The following is a 16,417-nucleotide window of genomic DNA, read 5'->3' on the forward strand; positions in this document are numbered from 1 at the left end:
TCCAATCTTACACTTTGTAAATAGGCCCAATATGTCCGTTATATGATTATGAATCAGTTTCAAGAGTAATTTTAGAGTCAGATTTAGTAATATCTGTGACAGCACTTATGGAGCACGTGGCATGTTAAAGGCAAGATGTCATGCGTTAGAGACAGCTTCCAGCTGAGAGGAAGAATGAGGCGTAAGTCAATACTAGTGTCATAGGTGTGACGAAACAGGGCCAGAAAATCCTTATGTTCATTGGACAATGTATACCACATGTGTAGGGTCTCAATAGCTTAGTTGCTCGAAGTCATTTTTTCTTTAGCCTGGCTGCACATTATGGTCAACTAGAGAGTTGTCTGTAAAAATGCTAGTGGTAGGGCACCATGCCCAGAGATTATAATTCAATGGTGGTGGGAGGTGGGAGGGTTGGGGGGAGATGCCTCTCAATTTCTTTTTCTTTTCTTTTCTTTCTTTTTTAATTCTACTGAAGTATAGTTGGTTTACAATATTGTGTTTCATTTCTGGTGCACAGCAGAGTGACTCAGTTATACATATCTATTTTTTCATGTCCTTTCCCATTATGGTTTATCACAGGATATTGAATATAGTTCCCTGTACTATAGGGTAGGACCTTGTTTTCTATCCATCCTATATATAATAGGTTGCATCTGCTAATCCCAAACTCCCAATCCACCCCTCCCCCACCTCTGCTCCCCCTTGGCCACCTCAAGTCTATTCTCTATGTCTGCGAGTCTGTTTTTGTTTCCTAGATAGGTTCATGTGAGTCATATTTTAGATTCTGCATACAGGTGATATCACTTGGTATTTCTCTTTCTGACTTCACTTAGTATGATAATCTCTAGGTCCCTCCATGTTGCTGCAAGTAGCATTATTTCATTCCTTTTTATGGCTGAGTAGTATTCCACTGTATATATGCACCACATCTTCTTTATCCATTCATCTGTTGATGGACACTTAGGTTGCTTCCATGTCTTATCTATTGTAAATAGTGCTGCTGTGAATATAGGGGTGCAGGTATCTTTTTGAATTATAGTTCTGTCTGGATATATGCCCAGGAGTGGGATTGCTGAATAACATGGCAACTCTAGTTTTAGTTTTCCGAGGAACCTCCATACTGTTTTCCGTAGTGGCTGCAACTTACATTTGCACCATTCATTGATTTCTTTAATGCAGTCCTCCATTCATTCAGCAAACTGTGTCTAATGATGGGAATAATTACTACCTTATACCACTGTACACTGTATTATAGTATAAAGATACGTACACTGTAGGATATATACTATATAGACTGTACGTTATATAGTATATGTGTACCATGTATTTATATGTGTATATATGTTCTGTATATACGCACATGCGTACATATACATGTGCAGACACACTCATACACACATTACTGCAGCACTGGACACATTTCCATCTCTGCCTTCAAAGCGCCTACTGTTGAATTTGGGAGAGAAACATGTCAACATGATTACACAGAGACCAGTCTGTTGCACACAGAGCTGCAGGGAAGCATGGCGCAGACGGACAGACATGGCGGTGGGAACCAAGAGCACAGCGCTCCTCCTGGGTCCTGAAGAATGGGTGCTCCGTGGGACACAGCGTGTCACCCCACACAAGCGCAGAGTTGGAAGAGAGCATCATTTGTGCAGAGAATCAGCTTGGGGGTGGGAAGTGGAGGGGGGGGTCAGTTCCCTCCCTGGGAGACGTCAGTGACTCCCGTGGGTGTCATAACCGTCCACGTGCGAAGGCCACCCTGTGTCTCCCAGCTGATGCTCCCTGAAAGCAGAGGTATGTGCTCAGCACCTCCCCTGGGATGGCCAACAGGTACTTCGAATGCAACACCCCCAAACCAAGCTCTTCACTTCCCTCTCACACCCGTTCCTCTCCCAGGCTCTCCTGCCCCCAAAGTTCCCACCGTTCCCCCTTTTGTTCAAGCCATCCATAGAGGTCATTCGTCATGCTTCGCTTTGCTTTCTCTTCAGAAATCCAGTTCATTAGAAAGTCCTTTTGACTCTAATTTCAGATTCTGTGTGGGATCTGTCCAAGTCTTGCCCTTGTTCAGCCCATTGTTACCTTTCTTATAAAGTAATCTCCTAATTAATATTTGTCTCCACTCTTTCTTAAATATCCATTTTGTAGACAGCTGGCAAAATATTCTTTAGAAAATATTAACCATATCACAGGTTACTCTCCTGAGTTCCACTCTCAAGACTGTCACCTACATCTTCTCTTTGCAAGTCTCCACAGATCTCATCCTTTATTGCTTTCCCATGTTTTCCTCCCCAAATGTCTTCTCAAACCAAAACCCTTTAAACCTCTGCTTCTCCTAAGACCCATTTTTTTTTTTTTCTATTGGTGGTGGGGATTTCCTCTACTGTGTAAAATAAGTTTGCCTTTTAGTCTCCTGGCTTTTCCAGTAAACAACATTCCTTCCCCATTGGAGACTGGTATGGGATTGCAAACTCCCATAATTTAATATGTGTTTCTGCCCACAACCAAGAACAAGGAGAGGAAAACCCAGCCTTGGCTTGCCATTGTTGAAGTCATGTCATCGAGAATCTCTTCATGGTCCAGCCCACAGACACAACTGTTACAGACTCTGGGTCTCCAGAGCACATCTAGGGCTTTCTCCTTCTTCCTGGGGCATCTCCCCACACACACCTGGTGAGATCCTCTTTAATTAGCTCCCTCTCCCTTCCTCTCGGGTATGATTACAAACCCTTCTCTCTCACTTTAAGCCATTAGGCATCACATAGACTGAATTCTTCCCTCTCAGTGAGCCACTCAGATCCCCCCAGATACAAACACATCTGTCCTTCACCCCTGAGTGTCTTCCCCTGTCCTCTGGAATCTCCGGTGGAAGCGTCCTTCCTTTTGCACACGACAGATTCCAGTCTGTGGGGTCTAGACCTATCCCTTGGAAAGTACATCCGCTCAACTAAGGTCTCATCTAGGTCAGAGAACAGGGACTGTCCGCCTGTGTGCCCACGGCAGCCGTCAGAGCCCAAGTGCTCCAGAAGCCTAGGCGTGGCCTGGAGCACTGCTTCAGGAACTCCCGTGAAAGCAAACCAGTCAGTTGTTCCCGCTCTTACCTGCGCACGCAACCAACTCCTGTTCCCGCAAGACGCTGGTGCCGAGTGTTACGGTCACTTTCTAATCATCTTGTACAATGAGGTAACGTTTTACCTGACCAATAAAGAGATGTGACAGTTAACCTACCAAAGGCCACTTTATGCTAGGATTAACTGATGCCTGTCCTGCGGATTCAGAAAAATAAAATAAGAAGTGATAGTGCAAAGTACCTGTCATAATACATGTTACTTGGGTGTCAGCGTAGCCGACACAAGAGACTGTTTTACAAAGGATGAGGCAGGATATAGCTGAATACGTGTCAGGATGTTCTTTATAACCCAGTGTTGATCTATAATCTCGTAAACACTAGTATATGACTTTTACAAGAACACTATATTTCATCATGAAGCAACTAGAAGTAAGGAATAACTACAACTTTATAGTATAAACAAGGGAAATTATATTTTATAGGAATGAGTGTAGTAAATGTCAGCATATAAATTCTTTTTTGAATTATATTTTTCCAGGTCTGCGGGGTGCCAGGTGTATTAATGATAAATATTTCGATGCAAGCAAAGCCTGAATGTTCATAGTTTTATAAAAGGGTCCCTTGAAGGAGGAAAGACATAATACTATCTTTAATGGAAATGTAACTTGCTTTTTTGGAGGTAGGAGGAGTATTTCCAGGGTTGACAGATTCCAAATGTTTTTTCTAGTTGCCTCATGCAACTGGAATATGCTTCCAGCTCTCCAAAATAAAAATGGAGTGGAGAGAAAATACTCTGAATCTCTCAATCTGAAAAGGTAATCAGAGTTTTGACATCTGGAGAAATAGCACAGTCACTCAATTCTTTTAACTTTCAGGAGTATTAAAGAGTATAAATAAATCAGACCTCATACCTCTTCAGAATGTGAAGGAATGAATTTTATTCCATTTTTGTTTCCTGCTGAAAGTGGAGGACACACTCCGAGTCAAGGACGTCCTCCCAGGACTGACCTGTCACGTCTGTCCCTACATGGGGGATGGGGCATGTCCATGCGTGTCTGTGCTGGAAATATTCAATAAAGCAGGAAAGATTCAATCTTGAGATATATACATATATATGTGTGTGTGTGTATATATATATATATATTCACACGTCCTTACGTCTGTAATGAGAAATGAATGTTTCCATGGCATATAAAAGACAGCAGGAAGACAATTTACAGAGAGATTAAACACGGTTTTCTGAACTGTCTTGGTAGTCTGCTGGCGACTTCTTCCCATCACAGGTTCTTCAAGGAATTAGAAGCATAAACGGGCTTGTGAAAATCTGAAGCCTTTAATTCTTTAAAAGAAACATGCTTTAGGTGTAAGCAGCAGGATTCTTTAAACGCCGGGTGGTGTCAAGAAAGGGATGCGTTTGGGGGCGGAGCCTTCTGAGGGCTCCGCGTCCCAGGCCCTCCTCTGGGCTCCAGGCTCGCTGCGCTGGCGTCTGCAGGCTGGGAAGCAGCGCCTCCTGCTATCCGGTCTCGGCACATTCCTGGCCCCCAGAACGCCCACCTCCACCTGCGAGCTGAGGACGGAGGTTTGCCATCAGCGGCTAGTAATTTAATCAGCACGCCCGTGTGATGACGCCTCTGTAAAAATCCAGAAAGACGGGGTTCAGAGAGCTTCCGCGGTGGTGAACGCATGCTGGGGGAGGGGCTCCCTTAGACCCTCAGACGTGGAAGCTCCGCCCCCTTTCCCCACACCCTGCCGTGTGCATCGCTTCCATCTGCCTCTTCCTGACTTAGATCCTTCTTTTCCCACTCACTTTTCATATATCCAAATCAAATTTTATGCTTAGGCATGATAAACTTTGAAGACAGATGTTCTTGTTTACGTGAGCTAAATATGGGCTTACATGACAAGCAATACTGATGTGAACATTTCTATACAAGTTTTTCTACGTTATAGATCCTCATCCCTAGAACAGTCTTTTTTGTTACTGTTGTCTGTGGTTTTGTGTTGTTTCTTTTTTTAAATTGAAGTATAGTTGATTTACAGTGTTGTGTTAGTTTCAGGTATACAGCACAGTGATTCAGTTATACACATGCACCTATTCTTGTTCAGATTATTTTCCATTATAGGTTATTACAAAATATTGAGTATATTTCCCTCTGCTATACAGCAGGTGCTTGTTGGTTATCTCTTCTATATAGAGTAGTGTGTATATTTTAATCTCAAACTCCTAATTTATCCTTCTGCTTCCCCCCTTTCCCCTGTGGTAACCATAAGTTTGTTCTCTATGTCTGTGAGTATGTTTCTGTTTTGTAGATAAGTTCATTTCTGTCGTATTTTAGATGCCACATCTAAGTGATACCATATGATATTTATCTTTCTCCGTCTGACTTACTTCACTCAGTATGATCATCTCTAGGGGCATCCATGTGGCTGTAAATGGCATTATTTCATTCTTTTTGATGGCTGAGTAGTATTCCACTGTATATATGTACTGCATCTTTATCCATTCCTCTGTCGATGGACACTTAGGTTGCTGAGTTATATCCTTTTATTATAAACGGGTAATCTATCAAGTAAAATTTTTCTCTGAGTTCTGTGAATTGCTCTTGCAAGTTATTTGAATCTGAGGAAGGGGTCTCTGGAACCCCCCATCTACAGCAGGTCATCAGAAGCACTGCTGCCAACCTGGACTCGTGACTCGCATCTGAAGCGGGCGGGGGGCGCAGTCTTGCAGCACTGAGCCCTTACCCTGTGGGATCTGATGCTGTCTGCAGGGAGAAACTGTCACAACTGAGTTGAACTGTAGGACACCCCGCTGGGGTCTGAGAATCGGTGGTATGGGGAGCCCCTCATACACACAGTGCTATTGGGTGCAGAATCCTTAACCTAATAAATGTCAGAGTTATCCAAACATTCATTTGAATTATTTAAACTAAAATGTAAGTACCAACTAATGTAACTATCCCATTCCTTTTAATCAGATCCATTGCATGGATGGTTTGACAGGCACACCCCGGTAAGGAGAAGTACACAGTCGATGTACTTTTTCTTCTGGGTCCTCAGTTTTCCTTTCCTTCTCCTGATTCACCGCAGGTCAGCATTTCTCTGCATTCATCCTCATCTCTCCCTCTTCCTCCCACCTTCTCAAGAATGCAGACCTCACAGCTCTATTGGAAAAGTTTTGATAACACATTTCTGACTGCTTTACAATCAATACAGCTTAAGCTGTTCTCTCTCAAAGGGCTACTTGGAATTCTGAAAGCAGAAAAGTCTTGTCTCCAAGGACGGAATTTCTAAACGTACAACTTGTAAAATAAGTGAACTGGTAAAGGAGAGATCTGAGGGCAGGGATTTGGGGTATACGTCCTGCTAAGCCGTATAAATTCTCACCTGGCTCTCTAAAGATGGAGGAACATAACATGCTGGTATCTGTGAAAAGCTACCTATACTGTTTTCATGAAATGGTATTTTAATACGACTTCATTTACTTCATAACCGCACAAAAGTCTATCTATTGTGAGAAATACTACTTCCACCTGTTACTGAAATCAGAGCATCTTTCCGGGCTGGTGAATGTATGTTGATTCCCAATTTAAGTTCGGGGGATCCTGTGTAATGTACACAGTCTACTTTTAGGTATGCATTCCAGCGTGTGATGAAGGGGGAGGTGTCGTCAACTTGAGCTGGAAGGAACGTGTAGTCACGTTACATTTTACTTTAAAAATCAGGCAGTAAATATGGATGAATAGCAGAGTGAAATTAAATACACTGGGATTACTATCAGGTTACAGACTTATTTTTAACAAGTAAATCAGAATGTTGTGCTTTGTTGCAGAAGAACAACTTGGGAAAACTAGAAAAAGTGTGATGCAGATACAGCCTCCGTTTCAAAGACGACGGCCCACTCGCCTCCTGGAAATCGGAGCTCCGCTCTATCAAGACAGCCAGCTGCAAGTGAAGGTGTACTGGAAGAAGACCGAAGGTGGGCAGATGCTTCTGTTTACTTGTTGTTGTTCTTGCTAAGTTTTAGTTTCTATTGGAGTCGAGTTGATTAACAGTGTTCTGTTAGTTTCAGGTGTACAGCAAAGTGATTCAGTTTTACACATACACTCGTGTATTCTTTTTCAAATTCTTTTCCCATTTAGGTTATTACAGAATACTGAGCAGAGTTCCCTGTGCTACACAGTAGGTCCTTATTAGTTATCGATTTTATATACAGTAGTGTGTATATGTCAATCCCAATCTCCCAATTTATCCCTCCCGGCCACCCTTCCCCTTTGGTAACCATAAGTTTGTTTTCTGAGTCTGTGAGTCTGTTTTTGCCTTGTAAATAAGTTCATTTGTGTCATTTTTTGTAAGATTCTGCACGTAAGTGACGTCATATGATATTTGTCTTTCTCTGTCTGACTTCACTTAGTATGATCATCTCCAGGTCCATTCACGTTGCTGCAAATGGCATTATTTCATTCTTTTTTATCACTGAGTAATATTCCATTGTATATATGTACCACATCTTCTATAGCCATTCATCTGTTGGTGGATAGTTAGGTTGCTTCCATGTCCTGGCTATTGTAAATAGAGCTGCAGTGAACATTGTGGTACATGACTCTTTTTGAATTATGGTTTTCTCAGGATATATGCCCAGGAGTGGGATTGCTGGGTCGTATGGTAGTTCTATTTGTAGTTTTTTAAGGAACCTCCACACTGTTCTCCATAGTGGCTGTATCAATTTACATTCCCACCAGCAGTGCAGGAGTGTTCCCTTTTCTCCACACCCTCTCCAGCATTTATTGTTTGTAGACTTTTTGATGATGGCCATTCTGACTGGGGTGCGGTGATACCTCATTGTAGTTTTGATTTGCATTTCTCTGATAATTAGCAATGTTGAGCATCTTTTCATGTGCCTCTTGGCCATCTGTATGTCTTTGGAGAACTGTCTATTTAGGTTTTCTGCCCATTTTTTTCACTGGGTTGTTTGTTTTCATGATATTGAGCTGTGTGAATTGTCTGTATATTTTAGAGATTAATGCCTCGTCAGTCACATCGTTTGCAAATATTTTCTTCCATTCCGTAGGTTGTCTTTTCATTTTGTTTATGGTTTCCTTTACTGTGCAAAAGCTTTTAAGTTTAATTAGGTCCCATTTGTTTACTTTTGTTTTTATTTTCATTAATCTAGGAGGTGGATCAAAATGATTTTGCTGGGATTTATGTCAGAGAGTGTTCTGCCTATGTTTTCCTCTAAGAGTTTTATATTTGTTGTTTGCATTGAAGAGCGCTGTGATGTAAGGGTGCTTGTGCAAACGTCACCGTCGAGCCACACTATTGATATTAAGGAAACGGTAGCTGAACAAAACACATGCTTTTTAAAAAATTATTATTAAATGCCTTGCTCTTCTGAAGTCTGAATGGGTTGCCTCTGATTCCTAGGAATCTGTATCCCATACTGAAATCTGCTGCTTACATTTGATCATTTCAGGGATATTAACCTGTCTTCATGTCTTTCCTAAGAAGGTTGATCTTGTGTCCCAAACACTTGAGACAGTCATTATCTTGCACTGTAAATTCTTGTTCTAAATTAGAAGACCTACAATGCAAATAATTTGGAAAATAGAATAAAAGAGCCGATTCTCTTCTCAGTATCATTTCATAGAAATAGCATTTTACTGGATTTTCTTTCAGAAGTCTCCTATACCTGTTTCTCACTCAGTTGTTTTATATGTATATGTGTGTGTTTGTAAAGCACATTTTCATAAAATACTAATTTGCATTCTGTATTGTTGGTATTTTTAATAACATTTTAAAATGGCTGCCTTGATAGATATTATGCCATAATGATTCCACTATAGTCACACATTTAGCTGCCTTCAGAATTTCCATCTTATAGTCAATACCGCAATGAACAGTCACCCTTAGAATAGATTCTTTTTTCTCTTTATCTTTGGGATAAATTCCTTTTGTTTCCTTGTTTTCTGTACTCTTAGAATAGTATTTTTAGAGTTACTCGACATACGTTTTTATATTTATCACTTCTGTGCATTTTAAGACATAAACTCTATTTTAAGCAAAAAACAGTAGATTGTTTCAAGAATTCAGTTTTTAAAATTCTTATTTTTCTGAAATGCTATTTTACTCAGAGTATCGGCTCACGAGCCATTGGGGATATTGGTGTTGGAGCTCTTCTTGTTCCAGAATTTTCTTCCAAGCTGCTGAAATTCATTCTCTAGCTAAAATAACATTACCAATCATGTTAATGTTTTATTACTATCATATGTTAATTTAAATTTTATTTATTGAATATTAATTATAAAATTATGTTAATATATCCATATTATGACATTTAATGATAGTTTTAAGTTAATATTAAATTATAAAATTTATTTGATCTATTGTACAGTCAAGCCCTCCACATCAGTGGGTTATTTGATCTGTTGTACAGTCACGCCCTCCACATCAGTGGGTTCTGTATCTGTGAATCCAACCAACTGTGGATTTTGTGCAATGTTTAAGATTGGCAGTTGGTTGAATCCAAGCGTGCAGAACCCCCAGATACGAAGGGCTAACTGTGGGACTCGAGCAGCCTGGAATTTGGTATCCAGGGTGTGGATCCAATCCCCACTCTCCAGTGGGTACCAAAGGATGCTGTATTTATCAATTTCAAATTAGAATTGTATGTCAATATGACATATTAATAAAACAACATATTAATGTAATACTGAAAATGTACACATCTCATGTAAGGAAATGAAAATGTACACACACGGGAGGTGCAAACATCTTAAGCACAGAATAGTGACCACCATTTCCTGACTTCTAAAATTGAAGATTTGTTTTACGTGTATTTGAATGTATACAGATGGAATCATACAGTTTGCATCAGTCTTCTCACAGTGAACACTGCATGTGGGAAACCCGTCCATCCTGTTGCAGGAAGCCGTGATTCATCCATTTATATCACTGCATAGTTGTCCCTGGTACAGCAGTTGATGGAGATTTGGTTTGTTCCAGGGATGGGCTATTCAGAATGGCCCTGCTGTGAAGAGCCTATGAATACATGTCTGTTGATGTACATGTGTACCTATTCCCCCACAGAGGGTGGGATTCTTAGGTCATAAGGATGATGACATTTAGAAGATGCTGAGAATTTCCAAAGTGGCTGGACCAATGCACATTCCCACCAGGAGGGTAAGATGGTCCCCACTGCCCCACATGCTTTCCCCCATGAGGCATGTTCTGTCTTTCTCAGTTGAGCCAGCCTTTCTGGTACGTGTGACGTGATGGCTCAGTGCCGTTTGAATGTGCATTCTTCTGGTCATCCAGGCGTTGAACACCTTTTCATAAGTTTACTGGCAATGGAGCTCCTGTTTTTCAAAGCACTTTTCAACTGTTTAGCCAGCCTGTCCTGCAAGAGTCCTTTATATGTGGAGTATATGAGTCATCTGCTGGTTTCATCTTAGTATTTTCTACTTTCATTTTTTTCACATTCTTAATAGTTCTTACTTTTAGAGATTATCAGTTCATCATTTTGTTTCCTTGAGGCTTACCGCTCTTTGTTTAAGAAATCTTTGCTTATGCCAGGGTCACAAAGATACTCTCCTTATCTCCTAGGAGTTATACTGTTTCATCTTTCTCTACCTTTTACCCAGATTTGGTTATTGTTGTAAGCAGCTAGTGTAGGGCATCAATGTCCTTTCATGTTTCTTTCCCTCTTTCTTCCCCCAAAACAAAGAACTTTTTATTGAGGTATTAGTTGATTTACAATGTTGTGTTAGTTTCAGGTATACAGTAAAGTGATTCAGTATTACATATATATATGTCTATTCTTTTTCACATCCTTTTCCATTATAGGTTATTAGAATATATTGAATATAGTTCCCTGTGCTATAAAGTAGGACGTTGTTGTTTATCTACTTTATATACAGTCATTTGTATCTGCTAATCCCAAACTCCTAATTTATCCCTCCCCCACCCCCTTTGCCCTCTGGTAATCATAAGTTTCTTTTCTAAGTCTGTGAGTCTGTTTCTTTTTGTAAGTAATTTTATTTTTATAATTTTTTTTACATTCACATATAAGTGACATCATGATATTTGTCTTTCTCTGTCTGACCTACTTCACTTAGTATGACAATCTCTAGGTCCATCCATGTTGCTGCAAATGGCATAACTTCATTCTTTTTTATGGCTGAGTAATATTCCATTGTATATTTGTACCACATCTTCTTTATCCATTCATCTGTTGATGGACACTTAGGTTACTTCCATGTCTTGGCTAGTGCAAGTAGTGCTGCTACAAACACAGGGGTGCATGTATCTTTTTAAATTATAGTTTTGTCTGGATATATGCCCAGGACTGGGATTGCTGGATCTTATGGTAGTGCTATTTTTAGTTTTTTGAGGAAACTCCATACTGTTCTCCATAGTGGCTGCACCAGTTTACATTCCCACCAACAGTGTAGAAGGATTCACTTTTCTCCACATCCTCTCCAGCATTTATTATTTGTAGACTTTTTAATGATCGCCATTCTGACTGGTGTGAGGTGGTACCTCACTGTAGTTTTGATTTGCGTTTCTCTAATAATTAGCGATAATGAGCATCTTTTCACGTGCCTATTGACCATCTGTATGTCTTCTTTGGAGAAATGTCTATTTAGGTCTTCTGCCCATTTTTGGATTGGATTGTTTTCTTGTTATTAAACTCTACGAACTGTTTGTATATTTTGGAAATTAAACCCTTGTTGATTGCATCATTTGCAAATATTTTCTCCCATTGCATAGGGTATCTTTTTATTTTGTTTATGGTTTCCTTTCTGTGCAAAAGCTTGTAATTTTGAATAGGTCCCATTTGTTTATTTTTGCTTTTATTTCTATTGCCTTGGGAGACTGACGTAAGAAAACGTTTGTATGATTTATGTAAGGGAATATTTTGCCAATACTCTATCCTAGGAGTTTTATGGTGTCATGACTTATATTTTAGTCTTTAAGCCATTTTGAGTTTATTTTTGTGTATCATGTTAGAGAATGTTCTAATCTCCTTCTTTTACATGTAGCTGGTCAGTTTTCCCAGCACCACTTATTGAAGAGACTGTCTTCTCTCCAGTGTATATTCTTGCCTCCTTTGTCATAGATTAATTGACCATAAGTGTGTGGGTTTATTTCTGGACTTTCTATCCTGTTCCATTGATCTATATTTCTGTTTTTCTGCCAGTACCTTAGTATTTACTGTAGCTTTGTAGTATAGTCTGAAGTCAGGGAGCTGTGATTTCTCCAGCTCTGTTCTTCTTTCTCAAGATTGTTGTGGCTATGTTGAGGTCTTTTGTGTTTCACAGACATTTTTAAATGTTTTGGTCTAGTTCTTTGAAAAATGCCATTGGTAATTTGATAGGGATTGCATTGAATCTGTAGATTGCCTTGGGTAGTATGGTTATTATAACAATATTGATTCTTCCAGTCCAACAATATGGTATAACTGTCCATCTCTGTCAGCTTCAGTTTCTTTCATCAGCATCCTATAGCTTTTGGAGTACAGGTCTTTTGCCTCTTCAGGTAGGTTTATTCCTAGGTATCTTATTCTTATTTTTCTTTCCCCCTCTCCATGGAAATCTTTAGTAAAAGGCAAAAGATTTATATGATCTGAAGAGAAACCAGAGTATGAATGGTATTTTATTCTTTTTGATGCAATGGTAAATGGGATTGTTTCCTTAATTTCTCTTTCTGATAGTTTGTTGTAGTGTGTAGAAATGCAACAGATTTCTGTATATTAAGTTTGTATCCTGCAACTTTACTGAATTCACCGATGAGCTCTAGTAGTATTCTGGTAGTATCTTAAGGGCTTTCTTAATGTATGGTATCATGTCATATGCAAGCAGTGACAGTTTTACATCTTCCTTTCCAATCTGGATTCCCTTTCTTCTCTGATTGCCGTTGCTAGGACTTCCAAAACTATGTTAAGTAAAAGTGGCAAGAGTGGGCATCCTTGTCTTGTTCCTGACCTTGCAGGAAATGCTTTCAGCTTTTCACCGTTGAGTATGATGTTAGCTGTGGTTTTGTCATATATGGTCTTCATTATGTTGAGGTAGGTTCCCTCTGTGCCCACTTTCTGGAGAGTTTTCATCAGAAATTGATGTTGAATTTTATCAAAAGCTTTTTCTGCATCTATTGAGATGATCATATGGTTTTTACTCTTCAGTTTGTTAATATGGTGTATCACACTGATTGATTTGAGGATATTGAAAAATCCTTGCATCCCTGGGATAAATCCCACTTGATCATGGTGTATGATCCATTTAATATACTGTTGGATTCGGTTCGCTACTATTTTGTTGAGGATTTTTGCATCTATGTTCATCAAAGGTACTGGCCTATAATTTTCTTTTTTTGTGGTATCTTTGGCCGGTTTTGGTATCAGGGTGATGGTGGCCTCACAGAATTAATTCGGATGTGTTCCTTCCTCTGCAGTTTTTTGGAACGGTTTCAGAAGCACAGGTATTAACTCTTCTCTAAATGTTTGACAGAATTTGCCTGTGAAGCCATCTGGTCCTGGACTCTGGTCGTTGGGAGTTTTTTAATCACAGTTTCAATTTCAGTACTGGTAATTGGTCTGTTCATACTTCCTATTTCTTCCTGGTTCAGTCTTGGGAGACTGTACCTCTCTAGGAGTTTGTCCATTTCTTCTAGGTTGTCTGTTTTATTGGCATACAGTTGCTTGTAGTAGTCTCTTAGGATTCTATTTCTCTGGTGTTGGTTATAACTTCTCCTTCTTCATTTCTAATTTTATTGATTTGAGCCTTCTCCCTTTTTCTTCTTGATGACTCTGGCTAAAGGTTTATCAACTTTGTTTATCTTTTCAAAGAACCAGCTTTTTAGTTTCTTTGATCTTTTCTATTATTTTTTTAGTCTCTGTTTATTCAAAATAAGGATTAGTCAGAAGCACTTTTCTCCCTGGCTTGCTTATTTACTAGTAATTCACCGGAATATTTCTATGGAAACAAGCTAACAGTATTATTTACAACTAAGCAAAGTCACTGCAAACAGGTGTCTGTAAGCAACTATTGTAGGTAAAACACTGTACAGTTGTAAAGTAGCACTTGGACCAGAATAACAGAGACTTTAAGAATAAGTTCTTTAATAAGGGTGGGATCCGCTAGAGAGAAGAGGGACCAGGACCGGGCGTGAAGGAACTCCAGTTTCAGCACAAAGAGGGGCGATGCAGCAGAGGACGGTGCAAGTGAGTGCCCAGAGGAGCTGGAGAACATGGGGAGATTTGAGACAGAAGCCGAGGCGGGCAAGGGGTTTAGGAAGAGGGAGGGGGCTTCCCTGGTGGTGCAGTGGTTGAGAGTCCGCCTGCCGATGCAGGGGACACGGGTTCGTGCCCTAGTCCGGGAGGATCCCACATGCTGCGGAGCGGCTGGGCCCATGAGCCGTGGCCGCTGAGCCTGTGCTCCGCAACGGGAGAGGCCACAACAGTGAGAGGCCCACGTACCGAAAGAAAAAAAAAAAAGCTACCTTATGCTACTGATTTTAAAATGAAAGGAGACACAGTGGATGCTCACAGAGTGTGTATTTGAAGACTCGTGTAGTCACTAAGGTTTATTTGTAACCCCTAACCAGTCCTGGGGGGCGCTTGTGTGGTCCTTTGTGGGGGTGCTCGTGCGGGGAGTGGCGATGGGCTTGAGTCGCCCCACGTACACGTTCCCACCTGAAGCTGAGGGGACGCCGCCCTCTCGTTTCCACTCTCACGCTGGCGACATCCTTTGCCCGGTCTGTTTAGCGCCGTGGGTTTCTGGTCTGTTGTGTTGCATTTCCTTGCTTTTTGTTGGAGATTTGTCCTGGTTGAAGTGGCCCCGAGCATAGTGGTGGAGTGCTGCCTTTGCTGATGGATACATGAGGCTGCCTGGGAGGTGCGAGTCACATTGGTAGTGTGTGATGAAGTTCCGAAAAGGTAAAAAAAAGTGTCTAAATTTGTCGGTTTTGAGATGGTGATGGATTAAAAAAAAGGTACAGTGGAGGCGTTATTGTGAGGCTGAAAGCAAAAGAAGTTTACTGTCCTGCTACCCAGGATCATGAAAATAATTTCAACTAGAGTTTTTTAAGTAAAGAAATATTACAGTTAATTATGACTTTATTAAATAAGTTTTTAAAAAAGAAAAACACACATTAAATAAGATTATGTATTGACTGGCTGGCAAAAATGTGGTGACCAGAAGCTCACGGGGAAACTAACACTGTATTTCTCCAAGAAACAGCCATCCCGGATTTGCTAATTCTGCATTCACGGTGATTTTCTAAACCCTCACTTGTGTGAATAACGAGAACCGATTGTGTAGACCTGCATGAGAAACGCATGCCAGTTTTTGATTAAGCTTGGAAGAGTGCAGACTGCTGTGTATGTGTCTGAAAAAGTGCCATGAAGGACTGCTTAAAAGGCAGCCTGTTCATTTTAATCATGTCTTAAAGGAGTGGGTTTTATTCGGGTCTGGTGAAGGCAACGGAGACAACGGCCACTGAGAAGGTAGTTTGTTACTCACGGCTCCCAGGAGGTGGAGCCTCACACCACTCGGGCCATGTGGGGAGGCACCAGGGTCGGTCAGGAAGCAGGAAACTGTGCTCAGAAGCCTTTTCTCTGGCAAGTAGGAAAGGCAAGATGGTCTCAGGATTGGCTAGTCAGGATTGGCTCTGGCTCAGGGGCTGTCCCCACCTACCTGGCCCTGGGGTGACGAGGGTGGTGGCCCAGAGTGTGAGGGCCCCACAGAGGAGGTGCTGGGGAGGGGCTCTGGGTCAGCTGGTCTGCACGGGGCAGCGGCCACCCTGCGAGGGCGGTCCCGGCAGGGTCTGCAAGGCTGCAAGATGTCACAGATACAGAAAACAAAAAGGCGTGATTAAATAAGAGGCAAGCTGAACGCAAGGGCAATTGAGGGCAGGGATCAAGGGTGTGGTTTTAGAAGCGCTGAGTTTGAAAAGCATCTACATGGGACAGGAAGCTGGGAACACCAGCTCCTCCAGGGAACAGCTCAGCTGAAGGTAGAAACGCAGAGCCGTCTTGGAAAGCCTTGGGCTTGGGTGAAATTCTTCCCGGAGGTGGCAGATCCAGAGTAGGCGTGGACTCGGGCAGGGCGGAGCTGAGAGCTGAGGGCTCCGACGTGTCGCTCGGCGCGTCCTCTTAGGGAAGCACAGTTGTGCTGTCAGCTGTGTGGGGGGTTCTTAGGAGACCTGGAGCCACGGGTATCAATCACACGTCCTAGCACTGGAGTGCAGCCAACTGGAGTCCAGCCCCGGCTGCTCCGGACCAGGGAATGTCAGCCCTGCCGTGTGCCCGACTTTGGAACTTGCTACTCTGTCTGATGTGGGAGCCAC

The 16,417-nt window shown here is 41.4% G+C and overlaps 1 protein-coding gene and 1 pseudogene across 1 annotated transcript in view; one reads left to right on the top strand and one right to left on the bottom strand.

Moving 5' to 3' along the window:
- Nucleotides 1-16,417, top strand: part of ANOS1 (anosmin 1) — a 189,769-nt gene that overhangs the window by 162,861 nt on the left and 10,491 nt on the right. Inside the window, exon 9 of the mRNA XM_060001814.1 lies at nucleotides 6,906-7,052. Within this exon, the coding sequence (XP_059857797.1) occupies nucleotides 6,906-7,052 (147 nt within the window). The remainder of the gene's footprint in view (nucleotides 1-6,905; nucleotides 7,053-16,417) is intronic.
- Nucleotides 12,626-12,717, bottom strand: LOC132419100 (U5 spliceosomal RNA; annotated as a pseudogene).

The sequence above is a fragment of the Delphinus delphis genome, chromosome X (assembly GCF_949987515.2).
Source record: "Delphinus delphis chromosome X, mDelDel1.2, whole genome shotgun sequence".
NCBI classification, from domain to species: Eukaryota; Metazoa; Chordata; class Mammalia; order Artiodactyla; family Delphinidae; genus Delphinus; species Delphinus delphis.